At 55.6% G+C, this 26,821-nt stretch overlaps 2 protein-coding genes and 1 long non-coding RNA gene across 3 annotated transcripts in view; 2 read left to right on the top strand and 1 right to left on the bottom strand.

Annotated features, from left to right (window-relative positions):
* LOC307105335 overlaps positions 1–26,821 on the top strand; it is a 280,088-nt gene that overhangs the window by 199,601 nt on the left and 53,666 nt on the right. The gene's annotated exons all lie outside the window — the stretch shown is intronic.
* Positions 44–4,329, bottom strand: DYNLT1 (dynein light chain Tctex-type 1). The gene is made up of 5 exons (XM_079781070.1): positions 4,278–4,329; positions 3,171–3,212; positions 1,206–1,329; positions 736–813; positions 44–437 (listed from the first exon to the last, which is right to left on the bottom strand). Exons 1-5 carry the CDS (start codon positions 4,302–4,304, stop codon positions 367–369), a joined length of 342 nt encoding a protein of 113 aa, XP_079637196.1. The 5' UTR covers positions 4,305–4,329; the 3' UTR covers positions 44–366.
* Positions 16,677–26,821, top strand: part of SYTL3 (synaptotagmin like 3) — a 47,963-nt gene continuing 37,818 nt past the window's right edge. Inside the window, exons 1-3 of the mRNA XM_079779824.1 lie at positions 16,677–16,887; positions 18,631–18,849; positions 25,606–25,670. Coding sequence (XP_079635950.1) covers positions 16,778–16,887; positions 18,631–18,849; positions 25,606–25,670 — 394 coding nt within the window. The 5' untranslated portion in view covers positions 16,677–16,777. The remainder of the gene's footprint in view (positions 16,888–18,630; positions 18,850–25,605; positions 25,671–26,821) is intronic.

The following is a 26,821-nucleotide window of genomic DNA, read 5'->3' as shown; positions in this document are numbered from 1 at the left end:
TAAAGAAAAACAAACTTTAAATTGGAATAATTTATTCTAATAAAAATACAAAGTATGGAAAAAATTAGTGTGTTTGAATGATTTCAGAGAATAGAGAAAGGTTCACACTAGCAGGTTGAGTGTTTAGCACCTTTGAACAGAGATATTCAGAGTGTGGACACATGGCAGTCCAGGTTCCGACTGAGGATCCGTGTGACTGGGTGTGCTGATCACAGAACAGGGCGGTCATTGTTTTTTTCTCTGCATGTTGAGAGTGCCACAGAAAACAGAGAGGGAAAGCTGTTCATGAATTCATGGCTGATGGTTAGAAGGTCGGAGAGAAAAGTTGAGACAGAGGAGAAAGAGCCCGGGGGATGAGGAGGTCAGTCAGATGGACAGTCCGAAGGCGCTGACGATGCAGTACATGGTCTTGTTCTCCCATCGCACAGTGCAGCTCCCTGCGGGCAGACGGCACCGAAAGTCAGGAACATGGACCACTTTGTGTTGATGTCTCACTGTACGGCCCCAACACTCAGATACTTGCCTCTTTTGGTACATACATAAAGAAGGCTGGCAAGTCTTTTCTATAAAATGCTTTAAAGGTAACTCTAATAAGCATGCATTCAGAGACAGGAAACATCCACGCACACAGTTCGGAAACACTGCTTTGGACACTCTAGATCTCAGCAGGTCCAAGACACCACCACCTCAGGAAAAGGCCCACGACAGACTCTGACCCCGGACTGAGAACCGTACCGTCAGTGGAGCTGTCCCAGAAGCAAGAACTCGCCGTGTGTAGTCCTGCTCCGTTCTTCTGCATAATGATACAGGTCACTTCAATGAAAACACTCTCATTAGAGAAATCTACTGGCAACACACATTTCTTTTTGCCCACTGTTAGCATATGTATATGGATCACGTGGTTGATGCTCATAAAAATTATAAGGGAAGCTCGCCTGGTCCTATGACATTGGCAAACCACACCTGTCCCTTTCCTTCTCTGCACACCTGGTCTATAGCATCTGATCTGAAATCCTGTGGCATGCCCGGCAATTGTTCCAGCAGCCAAACAGGCCAGCTGATGCCAGTTCTGACCTAAGTAAAACAATGTGCACAAGTGACACTTGTACAGGGAACTCTGAGGTTGGGTACCACACTGACACAACTCTCCTGACACCAGACTTTCAAGAACCAGCATCAATACATACGAGAAGCAAATCCATTACCAATGTATTTGAATGGTTTTCCCAGCTTGGTGAGTTGGCTTAAAGTCTGTTCTACTACATTTGTGGTCCACTGGTTGACTTTGCTGTGCTGATAGGCGTTGCCACCGATGGCACTTTCTATAGCCTAGAAGACAAAGCACAGAGGAGTCGCTATCAGCAGGGCGCACCCAACACTTTCCAGTTAGCACTGAGTTCATCGCCCTAAGAACTGCTGAAATACAGCTTGCATACAATGTAAGCTTGCTTGTATCCATGAGATCAAATACACCTTCTGTTGAGTAGTATCAGGTTTAAATAAGTTTTACTTTTGTTTTTAAGAATTCATAATTACATGGGGGTCTGTCAACATTTTGAAACATTGACTTAAACCAGAAAACTTGAGTTTTTATGACAGTTAGGACCTAAAATAAAAGTGCTCAGTGATCGTCAGGTTCTGTCCTGAGCACGAGAGCACAGTGCCAGGATCTGATTGTGCACCTTGGTGACAGGGCCTGTGCCAGGATCTGATTGTGCACCTTGGTGACAGGACCTACTGCCTGGCACAGCCGTGATCTTGCTTTTGAGAAACAAAAAGCTCCCTACAGTCACACCCTCATTTCTATCTGTAGAAATCCCTATTTCTCCTGGGACTCGGTACTCCGGGTAGTCACATTAAACAAAGATCATTTGGCACCCTGCCTCTTCCCCACCATGCGTTTTAGCATTTCATCAGAGCTCCTTTGCATTCTCTGCCACATCCCCTGCCCCCTCCAGCTCTGCATAAAGTGGGGCTGGGGGCATAGGAGCCCCTGGTTTAAAGGGACCAGGTTATCCTATATAATAAGAGAGGAATATGCTAATTATCCGTTACGCCGTGAGGCGTAATGACAGATGGCATAATGACTGACTGCGTAACAACTGGATCACTGGATCTGCAGGAGGGTAGGGTGGCTGAGAGCTACAGGAGGGGGCAGGGCAGCAAGCTATGAAGAGGGGGAGGGGGGCGGGGGGAGCTACAGGAGGGCATAATTGACTTACTGGCATATGGATTTGTGCCCAATGCTGAGTAATGTATAAGGTAGAACAAAGTCATTTTGTTTTTTGATGATGTTCACAAAAATAGGTTGTGGTTCTTTATCACTCTGGCAGTAGTCAATAATTTGTATTAGAATCAGTTCCAAGTCACATACATATCCTCAGTGGTACTGTGCACCTCAGATCATCCAATGACTTTCTTGTAGCCAATGGCTTCACTATCTGCTCCGCTTACACAGGCTGGTGCCTGCCCCTCAAACATACTCCACACGCCCCGCACAGGGCCTCTGCACATGCTGTCCCCGCCCTGGAACGCTGCGTTCATGCTGCCCCTACTCACTCGTCCAGCTCTGAACTCCCTCACAGCACCGCCTGCTGTGGCAGTGACCACTTTCCAGTGTTCTTACTGGACAAACGCCTGCCTTCCCTGCCCTCAGACTAAACTCGAGGGTCAGTCCCCTGCATGCCCCTCGGCTTTTTTTTTTTTTTTTTAATAAATGATTTTTTGTCTCCCATTCTCATTCCCTAAGGGAAACACCATGGTCAGTAATGATAAAGTAGGCAGTTTAGGAATGTAAGAAAAATAAGGAAACCAGCGTCAACTGGATCACCAGGTGTTCAGTAACAGGAAGTTCAATTTTTTACATCCCTCTTCACTGATGTTGGAAACAGTCACTTGTACACCGTGAATCTTTTATGCTAGAAGTTACAGAATCAATCCAATGTTATGCTAACCTATAAAACTCCCTGTCTGATTTAAAGTATGTAATTTACATAACACAGGAGTAGTTCTTATCTAGTTATTCTCTGAAGTTAAACACTGTTATTAGAAATGCCAAAACACAGGCAGGCGCGACGGAAACCATTCCAAGACAGTGCTTAAAACACATTCTTCTCACTCCTATCAGCCATTAAGCGAATTATTTAAAAAGTAGGCATTTCTCCTCTTACCTCTTTCACGATGTTGCTCACTTCGTCAACAACGAAAGTAGTCTGTAAGGAAGAACGGGAGCAGATGTGATTTAAGACTCACATCCACTGGAGCACCGATTCACGCAAATTCAGGTAACGGGCGCACTTGGGAAGCCAAGACCTTGCTTTTCCCGAGGAAAACATGAGAGACTCCGACACGAGGGGCTCGCCCGGGGTCTCGGGGCCGGGAGTGACGTCAGGGGGCAGCCACGCACCGAGACGCGACGTCAGGGCTCTCGTTTTGTTTCTGCTGGGATCATGCCACGACCCGAAAGACTGGCTTTGAACCAGAACTGAATCGCTCCGTCCGCTCCCCCTGGCCACTGGGAGCCGGGACAAACATCAGCCCTTCCCACAGCGCCCCGCTACAATGTCTTCCGCTCCGCCAAGAATGGGGCGCGTTCACCCGGCCTTCATCCAGACAATGGGGTGTCCCCCCGCCCCACGAACAGGCGCTGTCTGACCGCCGGCTCGAACCCAAACTGAAATAACCGCCCTTACTCCCCGGATGCACGGCGGCGAGCCCGGGGGCGCGGCGGGGAAGCGCCGGGCGGACCGTGCGCCCCGCAGACAAAGGCAGCGTCTCCGGCCCGCACGCGGCGCCCCGCCGGCTGCCTGAGCCTCCAACCCGCGTCCGCGGGGACTGGCGAGCTGTGGCTGTGCGTGCCGCTGGGGTCTGCCGCTCAAACCGGCCGCGGCCCTGGTCCGCCCCGGGGCGTGGGCCGTCCCGCAGGGCAGGGGCCGCGGCCCTCAACACAAGGGCCGAGTGGCGTGACTCCCGGCCGGGACCAAGCGGGCGCGGCGCAGGCGGGGTGTGGGGGGTGTGGGGGTGTGGGGGGTGTGGGCGCGTGGGGCGCCGCGCAGGGAGTCCCCGGGTCGCCCCACCCGGCAGGTCGAGGACTCCCGGACAGGCCGCCCGGGGTCACCGCGGAGCGCTCGGCAGGGCGCGGCGCCGTCAGGCCGCGCGGGGTACGGCCGCTGCCCTCGTTCAGACGCGCCCAGGGGCCCCCACACGCCCTGGGCTGCCGCCGCCCACCCGGCCCGGGGCTCCCGGCCTCCACCCGCCCGTCGCCGGCCGGCAGTTACCTCTTCCGCACTCTGATAGTCTTCCATCTTCCCGGCGCGCCGCCTCCGCCGCCTGAGGAGAGCGCACTGCGCCGGCGCACTGAGGCCCAGGCCCGCCCGGCCCCGCCCTTCTCCGGCCCCGCCCACTCCAGGCCCCGCCCACTCGCGCACACGCCCGCTCCGTGGCCCCGCCCCCTCAGGCCCCGCCCCTGAACGCCCACGCCCCTCCCGGGCCACGCCCTGCCCCTTGTTCCTCTGTCTCCTCTCCTGGTCTCCGAGGTGGCGGTTTCCGCGGGAACCCATTTGAGTAGCCTGGCAACTGCCTAGACCACGGCAACTAAAACAAAACAAATGTAAGCAAAAACGAAACATGGTCAATGTGCAGAGCCAGTCCGGGGGGTGGGCAGAGTGGTCTGTGCGGGTTAATTTGAGTATTCAGCCGGCTTGGACACCTGGTGAATTGTAAGGTGACTGCTAACCTTGATGGCAGCCTGAGATATCGGTTACAGTCCGCCCGGGGATCCAGGGTTAGGATAGAAACCTTCCTGTGGGGAGGCAAGTTTTCCACACAAATTCTTATTATTTTTAAAGCACCATTTAAAAAGCATTCTGGGGTGGAAACTGTAAAACGCTGCACACGGCCAGGCTGCCTTAACCAGCATGACCTAGACGTACACGCGACTTGTGTTGGGGTCTTTATGAAAATTAGGAATTGCTTCGGGCTCCGAGAAGGGCTGGGAGCTGTGGACCTGCTTGCATGCGCCTGAGGCTAAGACATTTGGCTTTGCGGACTGTTTTTCTGGTGTTGCCACACCCTTGAGGTCAAGCTGTCACTCCCTACCTCTCCAAAGCCCCGTTGCTACAACCCACTTCCCGTCCCCCCTGAAGAGCTGGCTACAAGCCCTGCGACTCGGCCGAACCCACGTGCCATCCATCAGCAACCCGAGTTGTTTCCACCCTATGGAACCCTCATTTCCATGCCGGCGGAATCTGTCAGTCACTGATGTTTCCCCTGCCCCTTCCATTGTGCTGGCACGCAGTAGGTGCACAGTGAGAATCTACTGAATGAGCGCATGCTTTCCACACAGATACTGGTTCTGAGCGAACTGGGGGGTGGAGGAAGGTGCAATGGCCTGCCTCCTTGTGGGTCAGGGGAGGAGGGCAGAGCCTGAGACACAGCTGCTGGGCCCAGGACACCCGCCTATGTGGGGAGGCCTGCTCGTGAGGACCGGGTGCTCTCCCACACGAGGTTTCTGCTTCCCAGATTCTGAACTTGACTTTCTGAGGTCTGTTCTCTTCCTCTTATCTGGCTTCAACTCACCTGTTCCAGCTCTCAGTCTTGTGCCTCAGTCTACATGTGACTCCAATTCATGCATGCTTTCGTTTGTCTCCTGGACATTCCAACTGCCCCCCGAGAATCCATTTCAGGTGTTTCAATCACGTGACCCCACACGCCTGAGCCCAACGGGGCCTTTTCTACAATTAAAGGCCATGAGGTCTGGGACATAATTTAAATACTAGTGGCCTGGTGCACGAAATTTGTGCACATTAAAAAAGGAATTAATTAGAGGAAATACTTTAATATTACTATTTGCCCTTTCTCTATAATAGAAGTGTCAGAGATGAAAGAAAATTAGTAAAATGTACATGAAAATCTTCCTCCTGTCAGAGTCTGGGGCGCGCCCACCTGCGCCTCGAAATCGCGCGAGACCCAGACCTAGCCGGCCCCACCCCCATTGGGTGAGGTCCAGACCCAGTCGGCCCCACCCCCGTTAAGTCCCGCTGGGCAGGGGACACAGCCTCAGGTCCCTGGCCCAGCACCGGCAGGGGGTGCAGCCTCAGGTCCCCCGTCAAGCCCCGCCGGGTGGGGGGGGCGCAACCTCAGGCCATGCAGCCTCAGGTCCCTGTTGATCGCTCGTTATGGGATCCCCGCCTCTGCTGTGGGCACAGCTATCTTGTGATGTCGTGAGGGTCAATTTGCATAATGCCTCTTTATTATATAGAATAGGGTTGCTCTACGGCCTTTTAGGAACTTCCCAATCCACATGAGCATCCTGAATGACTGGAATAGCACATTGGTGAGCCAGAGACTAGTGATACTGTAACCGAAAAATCACCCCCATATTCATAGTCCTACTCTTTTGTAAATAGGAGGGTTTGAAGTCTCCGGCTCAGTGATGTTGCAGTGCTTGGGAGAACGCCGTGAGAGGGCATGGTATTCTGCCCAGTGGAGGAATGGGCAATTACTGGGGCCTTTGGTCCACTTGCTGCCGTTCCCAGCACCCCGATTGCCCAAGAATGCAGGTCCACCAGACTCATGGCTGCTCATATCTCTGGGATTCAGCCACATTTTAGAATAATGTTTAGCTGTTGTGCAGTAAGTCAGTGGAGTGAAAATCTTCCTCCTATCAGTCTGGGGCACGCCCACCTGCGCCTCGGAATCTCTCGAGACCCAGACCTAGCCGGCCCCACCCCCATTGGGTGAGGTCCAGACCCAGCTGACCCCACCCCTGTTAAGTCCCGCTGGGCGGGGAGCACAACCTCAGTTTGTTTTTCATTTTGGGAGTTAGCCGTAGATTGGCAGGTATTGCGTGCTTTCTTCCTTCGCGTCGTCTCTTAGCTACGCTCTTTAGAGATAGGGACTGGTGTTGCCAATGCCTTGGTTTAGCAAGTGCAGGCCTAGCAATCCCAGCCATGTCACCTCAGCTGGTAAGTCAGCGGCCTCCAGTGGGTCTCGCAGCGTTGTCTCTGATGGGGGGCCCTTCACCACCCAGACCCAACCCTGTGGCTGTCCGAGTTTTCCTCCCTTCCCCTGTGCCTAGGAGGGTGCAACTGAGATGCGCTGAGTCAATAATAATAATAACAATAATACAAGGAAGCTGGTCATGCAAAACACTGTAGTCTGAGGAATCTCATGCTGTAAGGGACAGAAAATAAACCTGTGGCGGACACATATCTAAAGTGAGAATCCTAGGCTGGGAAATTCCATGCTAATGAGATGCTGTCCGCTGGGAAACTCACGCACCATGGGACTGAAGTACCAACTGGAATGGCTGTTGCTCTGAGCCCCTTGGGTCCCTCCTCCCCCCAATCCTTCCCTGGGCCCCATCCCCCTGTAATCTAAGAGATAGCTCGTGGCATCACAGGAACCACCAGCTGTTATTTCTCCTGACGGTGGGTTTTTATGCTATAACTAGAGGCCCAGTGCATGAATTTGTGCACAGGTGGGGTCCGGCTGGCCTGACCCCAATCGGTGTGGATCGGGGCTGGGCCTGTTGGGAGGAGGATATGGTAGGAGGCTGGCTGGCCAGCCCACCCTGATTGGGGCTGATTAGGGCCAGGCCAGCTGGGGGGAGGGACTGAGGGTGATTGGCTGGCAGGCCCCTCCCCCGATGGGGTGGGGGGTGCCGATTGGGGCCATTGGCCAGGGAGAGGGGCCATGGGTGGTTGGGTGGCCAGCCGTGCCCCTGATCGGGGTGGGGGGACTGATCTGGGGTGGGGCCAGGTGGTGGGAGGGGCTGTGGGAGGTTGGCTGGCTAGTCCCACCCCCTATTGAGGTGGGTGGTGCAATCAGGGGTAGGACGGCCCGGGGGGGAGCTGTGGGCCTATCATGGTGGGGCTGGTGATCAGGGGCAAGGCTTACTGGGGGGAATGGGGGGGAAAGGAGGGCTTTTGGCCAGCCGGCCCCACCCTTGATCAGGGTGGGAGAGTCCGATCAGGGGCAGACCGGCAGGGGCGAGGGGCCGTGAGGTTGAGCGGCTGGCCCCACCCCCTGATTGGGCCACTTCGCTGGACACAGTGGGCATCATAGTGATCAGTCATTATGGTCGTTATGGCGTTACAGTCTCTGGCTTTTTATATATATAGACTAGAGGCCCGGTGCACAGATTCCTGCACATTGAAAGGAAATTAATTACAAGGTGGCCAGTGGGGCAGGACTGGGCCAGATGGGCCAGACATGCCCTGGAGCCAACCTCCTATGGTCCCTCCCCAGCGTTTGCAGAGTGAGCGGGGTCCCTCCGGCATGTGGGGTCCCTCAGCCTGGCCTGTGGGGATCTGGACAAAACCAGCTCTCCGACATCCCCTGAGAGGTCCTGGAATGTGAGAGGGCACTCTGCAAAGTTGCTGTCGTACAGAGCGTGGAACACAAACGCACGTGTGCAGTAAACCCGATTCAGGGCCGACAGTGCCCCAGCAACAACATAACCCACGGCCGAAGGTGGAATCACACAGCCCCACGAGGAATTGGTCTCTCCTCTCTGGTTTCGGGGTGCGACACCCAAGAACCACCGATGCCAAGTCACTGCAGCTCCCAGCTCCTGCATTGAGCGCCTGCCCCCTGGTGGTCAGTGTGCATCATAGCGACCGGTAGGACAGGTAGAGGGACACTTATCATATTAGCCTTTTACATATATAGATAGTTATTAAATAGTGTGTCAGTTCTGTGCATAGGAACAAACACCCACACTGTGTCAGTCAGCATAGGCCCAGTTAGCTGCAGAAACAAATGATCCTAGCCTCTTGGTGGTTGAGGACAGCAAAGACGTATTGTCACTCACCCTGCATGCCCATGGAGGGTCTGCTGTGGCTCTGCCCCACATCTCCTCCACGCTGGGACCAGGCCGGTGGAGCAGCGTGACTCCAGAGTCACCGAGGGACAGAGAATGGTGGCCAAGTGTTGGCTAGGAAGGTGCTGCTCATAAAGAGGCGGGTGTCACCTCTGCACACGTTTTGTCGTCCAGAGCAGGTCTCTTGTCCAGGCCTGAGCTTACAGGGCAGGGACACAGAAGGGAAAAGAGTGCTATCACCACCACACACCGTGCGAAGGCTTCCCTCGGGGACGTAGCATCTTCCCGCTCTCTTTACTGACTCCAGGCCATGCAGCCACTCGGCTGCTCCCCGGCTTCCCTTGCCCTCTGGTCGAACCCCGGGCCCGCCCTGTGTCAGCTCCCTTCACTTTCAGATGTGATCTAACGTATACCTGCCCAGCCCTAGCCGGTCCGGCTCAGTGGGTAAAGAGTCAGCCTGTGGACCGAAGGGTCTGGGTTAGATTCCGCTCAAGGGCATGTACCTCGGTTGCAAGACTCCTCCCTGGCCCGAGCCCTGGTCAGGGCGTGTGCAGGAGGCAACCAATCGATGTATTTCTCTCACATCGATATTTCTCTCTGTCTTTCCCTCTTTATTCCACTCTCTCTAAAAATGAATGGAAAAATATCCTTGGGTGAGGATAAAATAATAATAATAATTTATACCAGCCCAGCACCCAGGTCTCTGCTGTCTTTGCCAACCCTCCCCTGCTGCCCACTGTAGCCCGAGGCCCCAGATGAGTGGTCCCAACCTTTGTTAATTATGCCCCTCAAGCAGGAACAGTTTTTGAGCATGTCTCCCACAAATGTGTGTATTGCAACTATGATATATTAAACAATGAATCCATTTCCTAAACAATGAAGTTTAAGTTTTAGCTTTTGAAAAAATAGAAGTTGTAAATTTTCTTAGTATACCCTACTGTTATGGGCTGAATTGTGTCCCTCCCAAAATTCACGTGTTGACATTCCCACCACCAAGACCTCAGAAGGTGGCATTCTGTATTTGGAGACGGGGCCTTTCAAGAGGTTTAGTTAAAATAAGGTCCAATGTGACTGTGTCCTCATAAGGAAAGGAGATTCGGACACAGGTACACACAGAGGGAGGATCAGGCCCTGCCAACACCTCCATCTTCCAGGCCTCAGAATTGTGAGGAAATAAATTTCTGTTGCTTAGCTCTCCAGTCTAAGGTATTTGTTACACCAGCCTTAGCAAAATAGTAACTATTCCAGATTACCCTAGTTTCTAAAACATTTTCCTCCAAACATTCCTAAATGGATTTATTCAGTGTCTTAAGCTACAAAAATAGTAATATTACTACTAAATAAATAGCAGTTACTATTGATTGATTGATTGATTTTTATTGACTTCAGAGAGGAAGTTAGAGGGAGAGAGATATATTACATCAATGATGAGAGAGAATCAGTGACTGGCTGCCTCCTGCTTGCCCCCTACTGGGGACCGAGCCCACAACCCAGGCATGTGCCCTGACGAGGAATCAAACTGTGACCTCCTAGTTCAACCACTGAGCGACACGGGCCAGACAGCAATTACTATTTATTAGGAATCTTTTTAAGTCAGGGATCCTCAACCATGATCACTGTGGCAGCGCCTGACATAGTAGAAGCACAATAAATATTTATGAATGAGTTGAATGAACTATAAACTACGACGGAAGCCATGTGGCCCTCACCAGGAGACAGGCTCAGAGAGGCCAGGCAGTTTCCTGAGCATCACTCAGATCTGTCGCCACAAAGTTTGCCCTCTTAATTCACTCTTCCCTTTAGTCATTCTAACCCTTTACAGCTCACCGTCACCTCCTGCCCACCACTGGTCCTCACCTGATGGAATTCACGGTCTCAAGTTGTCACCCTCAGGCCCGGGGAGAGGGAGATTTCAGAACCCAAGAGCCAAAGTGATGAGCAAAGCGAACCTCATTTACAGACGAGGAAACCAAGTTCCAGGAGTGTTCAGAGAGATCTAGTGACTCCACACAACACACCCTATTCTTGGTCATCAGCCGGCTTGCCGGAATCATATTCTCTCAACTAGAGTTCACACTGAATCACCCTCAAGAGTGAGTTCAAGACCCTCAAAAGAGCCCACTGAAGGGAATGAAAAAACCAGCTCACAGAGGGGGAGAAAATATCTGCAATATAACTATCTGACAAAGCACTTGTGTCCTGAATATATAAAGAACATCTACAAATCAATAACAGAAAGACAGGCAACCCAATAGGAAAACAGGCAGAAGACTTGAACAAGTCCAACATCAAAGTAGATCTCCAAATGACCAACAACCATATAGAATGATGCTCAGATAACTCAGCTACACAAAACATCAGGGAAATGAAAATTAAAACTGTATTATGATATCACCCCCGGTGGACCAGGGTGGATAAAATAAGAAGGACCGATAACATCAAGTGTGGATGAGGATGTGGAGCAATTGGAAATTGTTGCTGGTAGGAGTGTGAGTAGAGCCTTTTAGGAAAACTGTGGTGGCATCTACTGACATTAAACATAACCTATGACCCAGCAGTTCCACTCTTACACACGTGACCAACAGAAACACGTACAAATACTCACCCAGGAGACTGTATAACAATGTTTGCAGTCACACTATTCATAATAACTAAAAATTATAAATAACACAAGTGTCCATCAATAGTACAATAGATCAATTTTTTCAGATGTTCACACAATAAAATATAATGCTGCAATGTGACCTTCCAGGGTGCTGTTAAAGTTCAATTTCTTTTTTTAAAATAGATCTTTTATTGATTTCAGAGAGGGAGAGAGAGATAGAAACATCAATGATGAAAGAGAATCATCAATTAGCTGCCTCCTGCACGCCCCAACTGGGGATGGAGCCTACCACCTGGGCATGTGCCCTGACCAGGAGTCAAACCGTGACCTCCTGGTTCATAGGTCCACGCTCAACCACTGGCCGAGCAAGTTCAGTTTCTTGATAAACGTGTTCACTTTGGGAAACTTTATCAAGCTGTGCTTATGATTTGTATCATGTTCCTGTATGTGTGCTAAACGTCAATGCAATTTACACACACAAAAAAAGAAAGAGTCCATGCCAAAATTGTTCTAAATTGATGTTTGAGTTGGCAGCTGATGTTTGCGATGTAGTCATTTACACTTGAAGTTAATGTGAAACCCTTGCAAGTGTGGGGACATTTGAGTATTTGGAGCCTCTGCTCTCTCGGGGGGGTTTCTTGATAGGGGTGAGACATTTCAGTAGCACCAGCTCAGCCTTTCCTCCAGATAAAAATGGAAACTGTTGGCATCTAAGAGTTCCTGGGTGTGGTTTGGGGTGGCTTTGTTCTCGGGGCCCTTGGGGATGTGGGGTAGCCACAGAGCACTCAGGGCCAGCCGGGGGTGCACACTTCAGCCCCGAGCCCAACAGGAAGGAAAGAGAAATACGTCAGTGGTTCTGACACGAAGCAAAATGGACTTCCTCCTCTTCGGAGCGGACTCCTCTGATCTCTTCTCTTGCAGTTGAGTCCAAGGTAGGCTTGAGCATCCAGTACAGCCGCTGGGGCAGGTCATTTGGGGGCCGGGGTGAGTAGAGATTACGGCTACAGTAACTTTTCTTAGATTGATGACCTTAAAAGGTGGGAAACAAAACCAATGGTAACTTAAAGAAAGGATGACTTGTCACTTTATTGAATAGCATACATTTAAATTTAGAATAATAATGATTTAAATGATATGGAGGAAGTACGATAGAGTTACTTAAAACAAAAACACTATCCCTAGATGGTGTGAATGTTTTTCGGCGGTGGTAAGAGTGTTCAATTTCTTCTTTGGCTTGTGAGTTGTTGTATGTGTAGTTTATGACTGTTTTGCTCTGAGTCTGCTGCATGAATTCCGTTTGTTTGGATCAACCATAATCCTCAGTTTGGAGGAGGAACAGAAATACAATTTTAAAATAAAAAAATTAAATTAGCTGGGGTCTAATTTAAATTTTTTTCAAGTAAACTTCCTTAATGCCCAAACAAATTTCTTGGCAAGAGGAGAGATTCTGAGAGGAAAATGCACCGCAGATATTAAGGCTCCATTGAGCGGGAATTGGTGTAGAAAAGGTTACCCGGCCAAGGTAGTGGGAGATTCTAACTTCTTAACTTCTCTGCCCAAACAAAGCAGAAGGCTTTGGAACTAAATGGACCCAGATTAGAATGTGACTTCTTAATTACTTAATCACTCCAAGCCTCACTCTTCTCATCTGTAAAATGGGTGCACTTACTCCATAATGTTTGTTGTGTGTTGAAATGAGGATTGAGGTATGCAGAATGCTTGTCACACTGTCTGGCCCAGAGTAAGCGCTAAGTAAATCATAGCTGTTGGTACAGTTGTAAGTAGTAATGACAAGTCCCTATAACAATATAGTAACATTAATTCTCATTTACCCTTCCGTAAGAAGATGTCAAGTATAAGCCATGAAACTCATGGACTCCTGTGTCAGTGTTTTACTCGGATTCTACAACAGTATTCGGGGGGGGGGAGGTAAGATACCCTCCTGCCTGGGCAGAGAAAGCGGTGCGCCGTGTGGCTTTCAGATGAAATGTGCACTTCTCACCTTGGGTGGAGAATTCTTCAAGAAACCGAATGCAGAACTAGGTACCGGGCCTTGGACAGGGCGGGCGGGTGAGGGCGCCAAGGCTGAAGCTCACCGGCCTTCAGAACACCCACTCTGATTAAGTGACAGTAGAGAAGAGGAATTGGGCCAGACTGTGTGACCGCCGCGCACACAGGTCGTCTCGCCTTTGCAAAAATGAATCTGTCACATGTGCACGTCTGAGCCCAGGTGGGTGGGAACCACAGGGACGGGAAGCTGCTCTCCACACACCTCCTTCCTTGGGTGAGGCTGCCTTTGTGGGAATGTGCACACAGAGGGAATGTGCACACAGAGGGAACGTGCACACGGAGGGAACGTGCACACAGAGGGAACGTGCACACAGAGGGAATGTACACACAGAGGGAATGTGCACACAGAGGGAATGTACACACAGAGGGAACGTGCACACGGAGGGAACGTGCACACGGAGGGAACGTGCACACAGAGGGAACGTGCACACAGAGGGAACGTGCACACAGAGGGAATGTACACACAGAGGGAATGTGCACACAGAGGGAATGTACACACAGAGGGAATGTGCACATGCCAAAAAGACACGGCGTTTTCCGCGGCCCTTCAAGGTCACCTTGGCCCCCAGCCTTCCCCTGCACCGGGCTGCGTTCTCCCCGTGCAGCTGCTCAAGGAAATGGCTGTGGCCAAGCCCCCGGTGGCCCGCGCTGAGGCTGCGGCTTCGGGCTCTGAGAACGTGCTGTCATTTCCCCTGCAAGCCGGCGGCGATGACGCTCCTGTTCACACATTCACACGCGGCACCTCCCCTCCCCTCCCCCCTGCAATGTGCCACATTTCCACCCATCAGGTGGATGCCCTCCCTCACGGCCAGGTGGGAGTCTTTCTTTGATGTCAGGGCCAGCTGCTCAGAGCGGGCAGGTAGGTGGGAGAAATCGGGGGGCGGGGGGGGGGCCCTACAGTCTGCAGGTAGAACCTTCGCTTTCCCATCCTTTCTCCCCCCAGTCTCTCATTTCTTGTACTCCCTCCACCCCCCCACCCCACCCCACCCCCACCTCGCCGCAGCTTTGTCAGGTCTAAAAGCAAAAGGCAAGTGCTCTTAGGTGGAGGAAAGCAAGCAAGCACGTGATTGGGTATCTGGTTCCCCTGGCAAAGTGGCCCCCCACGTTCCTCCCCAGAAGGCCCCTGACCCCCCACATCTCCACTGTCCTGGGGAGAGCACCGGGCCTCCGTGTGAGCACCCCTTCTCTGTGGAGACTCGTGGCTTTTATACTCACCCTGCGTGTTGTCACTTGTTTGCTGGCTGCAATGTGAACTTTTTTTAAAATACATATTTTTACTGATTTCAGAGAGGAAGGGAGAGGGAGAGAGAGACATCAACAACGAGAGAGAATCATGGATCGGCTGCCTCCTGCATGCCCCACACTGGCATGTGATCGAGCCCACAACCCAGGCATGTGCCCTGACCAGGAGTGGAAGCGTGACCTCCCGGTTCATAGGTCATGGAATGTGAACTTCCTGATTGTGGAGACTGGGTCTTACTTATTTTGGGGCCTCCCTGCCCCGTGCCTGGCGGGGAGCAGGCTGATAAAACCGGGCTGTTGGACGGATGGGCTAACCCCGTGGCCGCACCGTGCTTGTCCGGATGCCCCTGTTCCACTGGGCCCGGCAGGACTGCACACGGAAATGCAGGGACTGGAGGACAGGCTGGGTTTAGGGGAGCCCCTCACCCCACCCCTGCGCCCGCATCGCTGTCAATCCCAGACACAGGCGTGGCTCCCTGCGTGGGCCTTGCTGGAGGGAAAGAGGAAGACAGGCAGCTGGGAACACGCCCGCGGCCTCCTTGCTTTGACCCAGCTGTTGGGACGAAGGGCCGGACCCAGTGATGCTGGATTCGTGTTTGAGCCAGATGGACGGCCAGGTCTCCGCGGCGATGGGCCCGTTTGGGGTAAATGCATCTCTCCATGGCTGGGGAGACTCTCCTTCAGAGTGGTGCTGGGGTGTCGGTGTCACTTAGTTATAGATTCTCTTTGCCACTCAATGTATTTTATTTTATGCATTTAAATAGGGAAGGTCATTTATATTTAAATATAAAGATTTAAAGAAACAAAGGTTAGGAGTCACTGCTTAGAGAGAATGATCCCTTGGGCTCACTCACCGCTCACACCGCACCCCCCCCCCCCCCATTCGCTATGGGTCACAGGGACTATAGTGTGGGTTCTGTAGGAGGCCGACAGAGGGAGTTGAGCTTCTCAGCGTTCGAAGGAAGTGTTATCACTAAGGACTTCATTCTGATAACAGAACGGCACTGTAGGAGGTACATCGACTCCATGGGCTACACCTCCTGCGTTTCCTCACTGTGCCTCGGCCCGGTGTCTGAGCCAGGCACAGCCTTCCTCCTGGCTGCGGGAAGGAACAGCCTGAGGTGATGGTGCCCACGGTCACGGGTTCGGAACAAACCAAAGTAGGAGCAGTGTAGGCAGAGCCTTTCGACGCGCATTCGCAGAAACAGGACCCCATCCGGGCAGCTGGTGAAACCACGAGGCCCACACGTCACCATGGGCTGAGGCCGTGGTGACGTCTCTGCAGACCCCCCTAATTGGTTACCTTTTTTGAGTTCTGAAGCTAACTGTAAAAATAATAGCTGGCAGCGAGGACATTGCTCTGCTAATGTGTTTCCAATTAGGAGGATGGTGTTAAACACAGACCTTCGCACCTCTGATGCTGAAGAGGCGGCAGTCAGACGAGAAAAAGTCAAGTTTGGGAGTTGGAGGCCTTTAGAAACACAAGGCCAACTTAGTAAACTTTAAAATCTCCCGAGACCACCAGGGCAGAAGACGCAAAGGGCTGCCCCGCGGACCGCGCTGTCCCCGGGGCGAGGCTGCGGGGCTGCGGGCCGGGCGCCCTGACCGCTTTTATTCTCTTCCCAGGCGCTGAGCCGCTGGCTTTCCGCCTCCTTCCCGGCGACCGGCGGAAGTTTGAAGGGACAGTTCGCCTCTGAGTCACTGACAGCCTCCCTGCTGCCAGCTTAACCCCTCAGATTGGAGATTGCATCTGCTTCGCAGAAGTTATCTGTGTGCTGGGCCCGTGCCCGCTTGGAGCCCGCTGGCAAGACCTCAGAGAGAGACACACGCTCTGGTCTCGGACGGGCGGGACCGGGGGAGAGCGCCCGGTGGCCGGGGAGGAGTGCGACGGTTAAAGAGGGAGAAGCAGAGCCACGGGCAGCGCGGGCGCCAGGGATCAGGAGCGGGAGCGCTTTCCAGAACGTGGGGCTGCTGGATGCGACAGAGCGCTGGGCCGAGCAGTGACACGCCACCCTGGTCCAAGAAGCGACCGCGAAATGGCCCGAGAAGCCAGTCTGAACTCCCTGCCGGAGCCCGAGCGGGAGGCCATCCTCCGGGTGCTGCACCGGGACCGGGCGGTGCAGAGCATCGAGGAGGAGAGGGTCCGGTAGGCGTCCCGGGATGGGGGTCCTGGGGGTTGTGGCTTTTCCTGCTGGGAGCTGCCCCCGGGGAGCTTGGCATATGGCTCCTCACTCGCCTGCATCCTCTCGTCTGACAAGCACCCCAAGGCGGGCAGTGGGCGGTGGGCGGTGGGCGGTGGGTGGTGGGCGGTGGGCGGTGGGCGGGACACGGCGGCTGCTTTTGTTATTCACTTGGAAGGTGCCTTTTTGGGGGACACATCTGACTACTTTGCAGGAATAACTCCAGGGAAGCTGGCAGGCTTCCAGCACCCCCCCCCCCCCACCCCCCCGCAAGCCCTCTGGTTAAAGGTTTTCCTAAATTATTTTTTGTGTCCCCTGAAGGCACAAAGGAAGGAAGCAGCTTAGAAACAGCAAATTTACTGGAATCCATTCCTGTCTTTTCTTCTTTCTTTCCTTCCTCTATTGTTTTTCTTTTCTTTTCTTTTTCTTTTTTTTCTCACTTTGGCTTCCGAGCGGCTGTGAGGAAAGGAGGAGGAGTGAAGCAGGAACCTGCTCGGCCTGTTCCCGGCTGGTTTGCCCACGGGGAGCTCTTTCCTTTCCGCCTCCGTCTTTGCACAGCTGTTTGCCGTCAGGTCACAGCTAATGAAGCAGAGCTGGGGTGCTTCAGAGCCGCGCCCATCGTCAGCTGGCAAGCCCCACCTTCGAGTGGGGCGGGAGGTTCACTGGACGCCGATGCTGGTCCGTCCACGGTGTGGGCGTGCGGCCTAGGCGGGCAGTGACGGGCTGGCGCGGGCCGGGCTGGCCCCGGGGTCTGCCGAGGAACACACACGCCCCGCGCACACCTGCGGACGCCGCGTGCTTGAGGGCGAGGGGGACTTCCTGGCCACCTGGAAGGAGCGGTGGTCTTGGTCCGTTCTCACCTGCTGTCCCCAGACTCTCTAATGGACTCCCACTTCCTTCCAGTAAGAACGGTCGCAGGCTGAGCACAGGGGGGCCTTTGATGGGGGAAGACCGCTCCGTGGTTTAGTGGTTTAGAGCAGCGGTTGCCAACCTTTCGGACCTCACGGACCACCCGTGGGCGACCGCTGGTTTAGAGCGTCGCTTTGGGTATCAACGAAGAACGAGGAACGGGGGCAAGGACGGTGTGTCCCTGGGACCCTGATTCCGGGGAGAGCCGGAAGGGGGGTGTACGCTTGTTCCTGGAACTGGCTTCTCTCTGCTAAGAGCAGGTCACAGGGCACTTCAGAAAGAGGGTCCTGGTGAAGGGCCCGTCGCTGGGTCCCACGAGATAGCCCTTTGCCCCAGGGCTGCTGCCGGGGGGCTTGGCCACCGGAAACGGAGTGTCGGAGCAGAGCATCAGTTAAGGACGGCAGCCGGCAGGCAGGGGGAGGGCACAGGGCTTCCGTGCCTGGCCCGTTAGACTGCATGTCGTGGTCTGTGTTTCGCTCTTCCTCTTCTCTCCCTGGCCTTGCCTATCACTTCAATGCCCTTTGGGCACCAAGGGGTGACCCCAGACAATGCGCAGCTAACTCCTCCGTGCCAGGCCTCTAGCTCGTGCTTTGCCCTTCACCCTCCCAGCAGCCCCGGGGTAAGGTTCTCCCGTCCCTGTCTCACAGCGGAGAACCCTCTGTGCCGCGTGACGGGCCACGGAGGGGCCCAGGGCGTGGGGGACAAGCCCCTGTCGCTTGCCGTGGGGGCCCCGGCGCGGGGAGGGTGTCTGGCCTCTGCCGCCCGCTCCGCGGGATCTGATTGAACTCTCTGGGCCGCAGGAAACTGAAGGCGCACCTGCAGCGCCTGCGCTGGAAAGGCGGGAAGAGCGCGGGCCAGGGGCCCCCGGAGAAGGCGTGCGCCCGCTGCCGGAGCGCGCTGGGGCTGCTGCTGAACCGGGGCGCCGTGTGCCAGGGCTGCAGCCACTGCGTGTGCTCCGGGTGCCGCGTGTTCCTGAGCAGCACCCGCCTCTGGAGGTGCACCGTGTGCTACGAGGGCAGGTGAGCACGCGGGAGTCCCGGGCGGTGGCGAGACCAGCCTCAAGTTCAGGGGCCGAATGTTTGCAGAGGGCCTACCCCCGGGCGAACTTCTGAGACTTGGAGGTCACTGAAATTCAAAATCATTGTATGGCCCTGGCGGGTGGCTCGGCTCATTGGAGTGCTGTCCCGTGCCCGGAACGGCTGTGGGTTCGAATCCCTGTCAGGGCACACACCGAGGTTGCAGATTTGATCCCCGGTTGGGGCTCATAAGGAGGCAACCCATCCATGTTTCTCTCTCTCTCTCTCTCTCTCTCTCTCTCTCTCTCTCTCTCATCACTAAAAATATATCTTCCGGCAAGGATTAAAAAAAGAAAAGAAATGGGTATGCTTTCCATTGGTGATAGACTGAATCTAATTTATTTTAACCTTTTGGTGTTGTGAGGTTTTAAACCTTTTTTTAATCATGGAATTGGTATTTTTGAATTACCCATTTTGAATATGGTCAACAACATATTGGGCTTGGGCTCCCACTGTTCAAAGCAAGAATGGGTTGGTCGCGGGTCCTTGCACCCCCAAGGGAGTGTGTTTCTGGTGGCTGGGGGGCAGCGTGCACCAGGCCGGCGCGGCCTTGTGGGAAGGGAGCGTGTCTGCTGTGAACCAGGGCTGGAGGCATCGCTGCCGAGGGCGAGGGCCCGACCGTCCCAGCCCTCGCTCAGCGTGAACGTGGCGGCCGGAGTCCCTCTCCCCTCACGCAGGAGGGCTGCTTGTTGGGCGTCCGGGCATGAACCTCCCTAAATGCCCAGTCCCTTCGCAAGGCCTGGTGATTTCAGTCGCTCACCCAGAGAGAAGTGCAGCCTCCCACCCGATGTCCGATGTCCATGGTCCGGAGCGGCCCACCTTCCGTCTCCAGCACCGCCTCCTACCAGACCCGCCTCCCCGTCTCAGGCTTCCTGGGTTTGTGGGAGCCCAGCCCTGGGGCTTTCCTGAGAGGAAAAAGCAGAATCACCGAGCTGCCGGCCACACCTGTGCTGCTCGTGCAGGTCGGGGCTCTCAGGGGGTAGGTGACAATTCAATCCAGAAATGTCTCGGAAGATGGAACGCTCTTCCTCTGTTTTATCAACCATATACATTTGGGGTCTAGTGATAAACATTGCGTGGGAAGGCATTATGTTCTTCAGCAACTTTTTCCTAATAGTGAACTACAAGCAACAAGTCAAAACGGGGGCGGCGGGGAGGAGGGGGCTGAGGCGGCCTCCCCGGCGCTGGCCGCTGGCCGTGTGGCGATCTCTGCCCCGGCGTCGGGCCCTGGGTGTTGAAACTCTGCCCTCTAAGACACCCGGTGTGATTTCTATAACCCCAGCTTCCTTCTTCTGAAATAACGATGTTTTCCAAAATACCTAAGGTAGTGGCACTGCCCTGTGTGAGCCGACACAGGTCCCGGACCGATTTCTAACATCCGTGCTCCCCTTTCTCCCTGCTCCTTTCTTCAAAACCCTCTGTTCTCGCTCCGGCCGGTCCACTCTGGGCTGCTGTCCTCTTCTTATTTTAATCCTCACCTGAGGCTGTGCTTTTCAGTAATTCTAGAGAGAGAGGACGGGAGAGGAAGGGAGAAAGAGAAGCATCGATGTGAGAGAGAAACATCGATCCGTTGCCACAACCTGCAACCCGGGTATGTGCCCTGACTGGGAATCAAACCCACAGCCCTTTGGTGCCCGGGAAGGCACTCTAACCACTGGGCCACACCGGCCAGGCCATGGCCACACCGAGAGAAGGCCCGGTAAACCGTTAGAACGTTTACGTTCGTAACTGGACTGGGGCCTGGAGGGGGGTGGGAGCCCCATCCGTCCCTCTGCCTGCTCCTTCCTCGGCCTGAGACCGCCCCCGGGAGCCAGTGGGCACAGGACGAGGGACATCGCGGTTTAAAACCAAGGAAGGAGAAGCCGTAACCGGTGTGGCTCAGTGGATAGAGCGTCGGCCTGCGGACTGAAGGGTCCCAGGTTCGATTCCGGTCAAGGGCATGTGCCTTGGTTGCGGGCACATCCCCAGTAGGGGTGTGCAGGAGGCAGCTGATCGATGTTTCTCTCTCATCGATGTTTCTAACTCTCTGTCCCTCTCCCTTCTTCTCTGTAAAAAAATCAATAAAATATTTTAAAAAAAGAAAGAAAAGAAAGGAGAAGCTCTGGGTGGCCACTGAAAAGCAGCAGCAGCAGACCCAGCTCGCAGGTGCTGCAGCCGGGGCCGGCTGGGGCCGGGGCGTCCGGAGCAGTGAGGACGCCGCCTTCAGGGCAGGTGTCCTCCGGGGACCCCAGGGCATCCCTGGTGGCAGCGCTGCTGGGAGAGGCGGGAGGAGGGACAGGGACGGGCACGGGAGGGAGAGGAAACAGCCCGGGGGCGGCAAGGACTGCTCCCCACTGCGAGGGCGGGCGAAGCACTCCTTGGCGCCGAATGTCTTACTTAAACCTCGAGGCGGTCGTCTGGGGCAGCCACCGCTGTTATCCTGTCTTCCGGGCGGTGACACAGAGGCTTGGAGACCCCGGATAGTTGGCCCGAGGCCATGAGGTCGGAAAGACTAGAACCCGGTCTCCCGTGTCCCACCCCCTCTCGCCCCCGCCCTCTCCTGTCTGCTGGGCGCTCCCCGTGAGGGCAGGGCCTTCAGAGCCGCCGGAGCATTGGGCCTGGAGACATAAGGGCTTTGCCGGAGGAAACCCAGGAGGAGGGGCTGTGGGGCCGGCGGACTGGGAGGGGGAGATAAGTAACGGCCACGCGGAAGTCCTTGTAGTGAAACCAGGCGTGAGGCGATGAGGCCGGTGGCAGTAGAGACGACAGACAGACAGCTGGCCTGCTCAGTGGCTGAGCATCGACCTATGCACCAGGAGGTCATGGTTCGAGTCCCAGTCAGGGCACAGGCCCGGGTTGCGGGCTCGATCCTCAGTAGGGGGTGTGCAGGAGGCAGCTGATCCATGATTCTCTCTTATCATTGATGTTTCTGTCTTTCCCTCTCTCTTCCTCTCTGAAATCAATAAAAACGTAAGAAAAAAGAGAGAGAATGAGGCAGGCAGTTCAGCAAAGCGGGGGGGGGGGGGGGGGGGGATTAGTTATGGGGCATAAACAAAGGCACCACACCCCCGTGGCCGGCAGGCTGCGACAGCCCAGGGCCTTGATTCGTGGGCCGTGCACTGCCCAGTCCTTAGCATCGCCATGTGGACACGGTGCGTGGGTCCTCCGATGGGCCACCCCGCCCACCCTCCCTGCGCCCACACCCAGGGCTCTCCCACTTCCCGTGGCTGCCGGGCCGCGTGTGTGAGCGGCCGCGGGTCCGAGGGCAGGATGCACGGCGACCTCAGGGCTCTGTCTCAGGCTCCCCCGGGGCTGGGCCCACCTGGTCCCCCAGGGTCCCAGGTGCCCACGCGGGGACGTTCACCCACTGCCCAACCCACACGTCTTTCCTGCCCGGCCACGGCCTCCATCGTGCCGGGGGCTGTGACCATCGCACCCAGCAGGCCCCGGCGGGGCTCCGGCTCCTGTCCGAGGTCAAGTGGAGGAGCGTTATCAACGCTTTGCACGAAGCGGTGGTGGCAGCCATAAAGCCGTTTCCTTATCTTCGTCTCCACGTTCTCGCTTCGCTCCCGGTTACCTCGGATTTAATCGCCTCCGTCAGCCTGTTTTCCTGTGAGAGCGGTGAAATCAGATCGGCCGGGCTGGTGCGGGGGCCGCACTGACGCTTTGTAAGTGAAAGCCATCGCAGACGCAAGAAGGAGAAGGTTTTCGCGGGACGCACGCGGGACCGTGTTAGCTGGACTCGCAGCAGCCGGACAGGCTGGCGGAGCAGCTGGTGGGTCTCAGGTTCACAGTGAACTCCTTCCGGGAGTTTGGCAGCTGGCCGGTCCGACGGGCCTGGGCCGGAGGCTGCTTTGTGCCCCTTGAGCCGCTCGAGGAGCCCTGATGCACAGAGCAGTTTCCACCTCAGCCTGTTGAGCGGTGCCACTCCAGGGACATCAGGCTGACGTGTCTGGGGCAGGAGCGGGGACAGTGTCGCCTCCTTCACTGTGACCCACCTGGGTGCGGCTCCCTGCCTGCGGCCAGGGCCGGGTCCGACCGGCTCGGGGCCGTCCGTCCATGGTGCCGGGAGCGTCTGTGTGCTGCAGTTTGCAGAGCGCTTTCAGCAGCTGCTCCGCATGTGCTCATGCAGTGACGGCAGCAGCAGAGCTCGGGGCGCGGACGTGGAGGGGGCCCCCCAGGAGCTGATTGGGGGCGTCTGCGCAACGGCGCTCGCTGGTCATGATGACAGTGACCCGAATGCAGTTAGGGGACAGGCAGACCCCGAAAGAACTCAGGCCCCCGGCCGTCTGTCTGCTGCCCTCTCCCCCCCCCCCCCCCAGTTCTTACTTAACCCTTGTGCACTTACTGATGGACTTGGGAAGTTTTAACCTTTTGCACTCGGATGTCGAGTATGACTCGACATGGTTAGCATTAGAATAAAGGAATCGAGAAAAAAGCAAGCGAGTGCAAAGGGTTAAGGAAGCAAGGCATGGCTCTGTTCGGGAAGGTAACGGCTTAGCCCGCTGCTGTGCTCAGAAACTGTTCCGAGGAGCTTCGTGGACACATCCTGGGCAGCCGTCGGGGTGAAAGAGGAACCCCCCCTTCGGCTCCTGGGACTGGCTTCCCCGGGGGCCCGCCAGGACAGAGGCGCGAGGGCTGCTCACCTGTCTCAGGCCACAAGCAGCACATTGACAAGCCCCCCCCTGGAGAACCCATCCTGTCCGTAGAGCGCCTGGAAGGGTCGCAGGAGAGCTGCTTTCAGTGCGCGCTGCAGAAGAGAGCTGGCCGCGCGTCCAGCGTTCGCGTTTCTTCCGCGAGCGAGGAGTGGGCGAGTGTGGGCACATGGTGTTACGGTGTGAGCCACGGCCGGCTTCTGTGCGTCTGCCTCTTCACATCCTCACAGGGTGTGACCAGCTCTGCCCTTCCAGGCTCTGTGAGGTGGAAGGTGGTTCCTCCAGAAATTTGAAAATTGTCAGAGTACAACACACCTGGGGCGTGAGTTCCCGGCGGTCAGCACATCAGCGGCCCCCCGTGCAGCCCCCCTGCCCCCGTGCAGCCCCCCGTGCGCCCCCCCTGCCCCCATGCGGCCCCCTGTGCGGCCCCCCGTGCGGCCCAGACGGGAGCAGCTGCGCCCAGGAAGCACCTGCAGGCCAGTCGGCCGAGGAGCCGCTCCCCGGGCTCGGGCGATCCTCCAGGCCCAGGCCCCCGAGTTGCCATCGAAGCACAGTGACCCCACGTCCAGACCGCAGGGCCCCAGGGCCTTCTCTGTGGGCTCTGGTCAATGTGTGGTAACTCAGCGTCACCCTGAGCGAGGGAGTGACCTCTGGGTGATCCGCCTCCCAGCAACGAGGCCGCATTGAATGCTTTTCCTAGCGGATCCTCATGCTGTTGCTTCCCGCCATAAACGGGATACATCCTCTCCTCTCCTCTCCTCTCCTCTCCTCTCCTCTCCTCTCCCCTCCCCTGCCCTCCCCTCCCCTGCCCTCCCCTCCCCTCCCCTCCCCTCCCCTCCCCTGCCCTCCCCTCCCCTCCCCTCCCCTCCTCCCCTCCCCTCCCCTCTCCTCTCCTCTCCTCTCCTCTCCTCTCCTCTCCTCTCTTCTCCTCTCCTTCTTTCCTTCCTCCCTCCTTTAACCCCTCCCTCCCTCCCTCTCTCCCTCCCTCCCTCCCTCTCTCCCTTCCTTCCTTCCTTCCTTCCTTCCTTCCTTCCTTCCTTCCTTCCTTCTTTCCTTCCTCCCTTCTTTAACCCCTCCCTCCCTCCCTTTCTCCCTTCCTTCCTTCCCTCCTTCCTTCCTTCCTTCCTTCCTTCCTTCCTTCCTCACCCAAGGATATTTTCCCCATTGATTTTGAGAGAGAATGGAAGGGAGGGAAGGAGGTGGGGGCGGGGGGAATATCGATGTGAGAGAGACACACAGATTGGTTGCCTCTCACCTGTGCCCCAACAGGGGACCAGGGATCAAGCCTGCAACCCAGGCACGTGCCCTTGACCAGGAATCAAACCTGTGACCCTTCAGTGTGCAGGCCAGTGTTCTAACCACCAAACAGGACTGGCCAGGGCTCTTGGATTTTTTAAAATTAATTATTTGGGGGCAACGTTGGTCAATACATTATATAAATTTCAGGTGTGCAACTTTATAATACAACATCTGTATACTCGATCAAACTGATTATTTTTTTTTAAATATATTTTATTGATTTTTACAGAGAGGAAGAGAGAGGGATAGAGAGTTAGAAACATCGATGAGAGAGAAACATCGATCAGCTGCCTCTTGCACACCCCCTACTGGGGATGTGCCCGCAACCAAGGTACATGCCCTTGACCGGAATCGAACCCAGGACCCTTGAGTCCGCAGGCCGACGCTCTATCCACTGAGCCAAACTGGTCTCGGCTCAAACTGATTATTTTGATGGCAATTTTGTTCCCCCTTGTACACTTATTCAGAAAACACGAAGTGCTTACCGTGTGTTAGGCCTGTGCATAGGTGGAGGTGTATGTGTTACATGTACATATTACATAGAAGGTAAAACATGCCCAAGCAGAGACTCCCCGCCCTGCTGCCACCTGGTCACACGCTGAGCTCTCTGGGAGCTGCAGAGGGAGGGGCTGGGCCGCAGGTTGAACCCCGAGGTCCCTGGGAAGACTAACTCTGCGTGATGCTCCTCCCCCCCCCCCCCCCCCCCCGTCCCGCCCCGTGAGGGGCCCACTTCCCCAGCCAGCGCTCCTTTCTGCTTGCTTTCCAGAAACGTGAGGATCAAAACCGGAGAATGGTTCTTTGAGGAACGGGCCAAGAAATTTCCAACGGAAGGTAAATGCTCTCAAAATCGTTACTAAGTTAAAAATGGTAAATTCCTCGTTTTAAACTATTCGGTGTAAAGCTATTGAATAGAAACGGCTTCACAGGGCGAGGTGACATCATCACCCGTCCTCCTGGTGCTCCTGTTCGCGGTTTCCTGCCTCTGCCCCCCGCCCCCCGCCCCCCGTGCCCACCTTGGGTCGTGGTGTTTGCCTCTCTACCCCACATCCCCAAGTCTCCCTGACGCCCAGCTCCCGGGAGCCAGGTCTCCCTCCTCCGCGCGTGTCCCCCGAATCGCTGGACGCGCCTTCCGTTGGGTCCATGTGTGTGCGCTCTCCTCGCTCCCTCCACACGCAGAACCTGCGCTTTGAAGTCCCGTTAGTCCCTCGCACCCGAGCACACAGCCCCGTTCAGGAAACAAAACCTCGATCAACGCAATTGCGTGAATAACCGAAGAGCGCGCGTGTGGGTGGGGGTAGAACCGAGCGGACGCCGATGGTTATGAAGCCGCCGGCCACGGCCATGGGGTGGGAGGGGTATTTGTCTGTGTCTTATGGACCAGGCGTGGCTCGTAAAAGAGTCGCAAAGTGGACGTGAGGTGTGATCAGGAGCTGGGACCCAAACCCGTGTGAGAACTGGCAGTGCCCTGGTCACGGAGGTGCCGGGCCGGAGGTGGCGGCGGGCAGACAAGAGCGCCTACAGGGCGGCCCCGGCCCGGGCATCACCCGTGCGCAGTGCTGAGCGGTGGGCGCCCCTGCGCTGTCGCCGCCGAGCCCGACTGACCCAGCGGGAGCGGGGTTGCTGGAAACACTTTTTCTTTTTTTCCTGGAAAAGTGATGGTTTCAGGGAGAGAAATAAGCTCTTTAGCATCCACCGCAGTGCGTGGTCAGGCGAAGGCCGGTCCGATAAAAGGCCCCGCTCCCGGCTTGTTGGGTCTGCGTGACAGTCTCCCCCGGATTCCATTCCCAACTTTCTCATCAAGACCTCAGGACATTTCCGCGCGGAGTTAGAAATCGGGGGAAGGACCCCTCTAATGGGATCCGAGCAGCCGGCCCGGCAAGCGTCTGAGTCCCTCCAGCCCAGGGGTTCTCAGCCCTTTGCCGCCACCGTCCTCTCTCCTGGCCCCAAGCAGCCTGCTCGGCACTTTCCCTTTAACTGCTCCC

This window comes from Cnephaeus nilssonii (genome assembly GCF_951640355.1).
Source record: "Cnephaeus nilssonii genome assembly, chromosome: 9".
Taxonomy (NCBI): domain Eukaryota; kingdom Metazoa; phylum Chordata; class Mammalia; order Chiroptera; family Vespertilionidae; genus Cnephaeus; species Cnephaeus nilssonii.
This window is presented reverse-complemented; position numbering and strand designations above follow the sequence as displayed.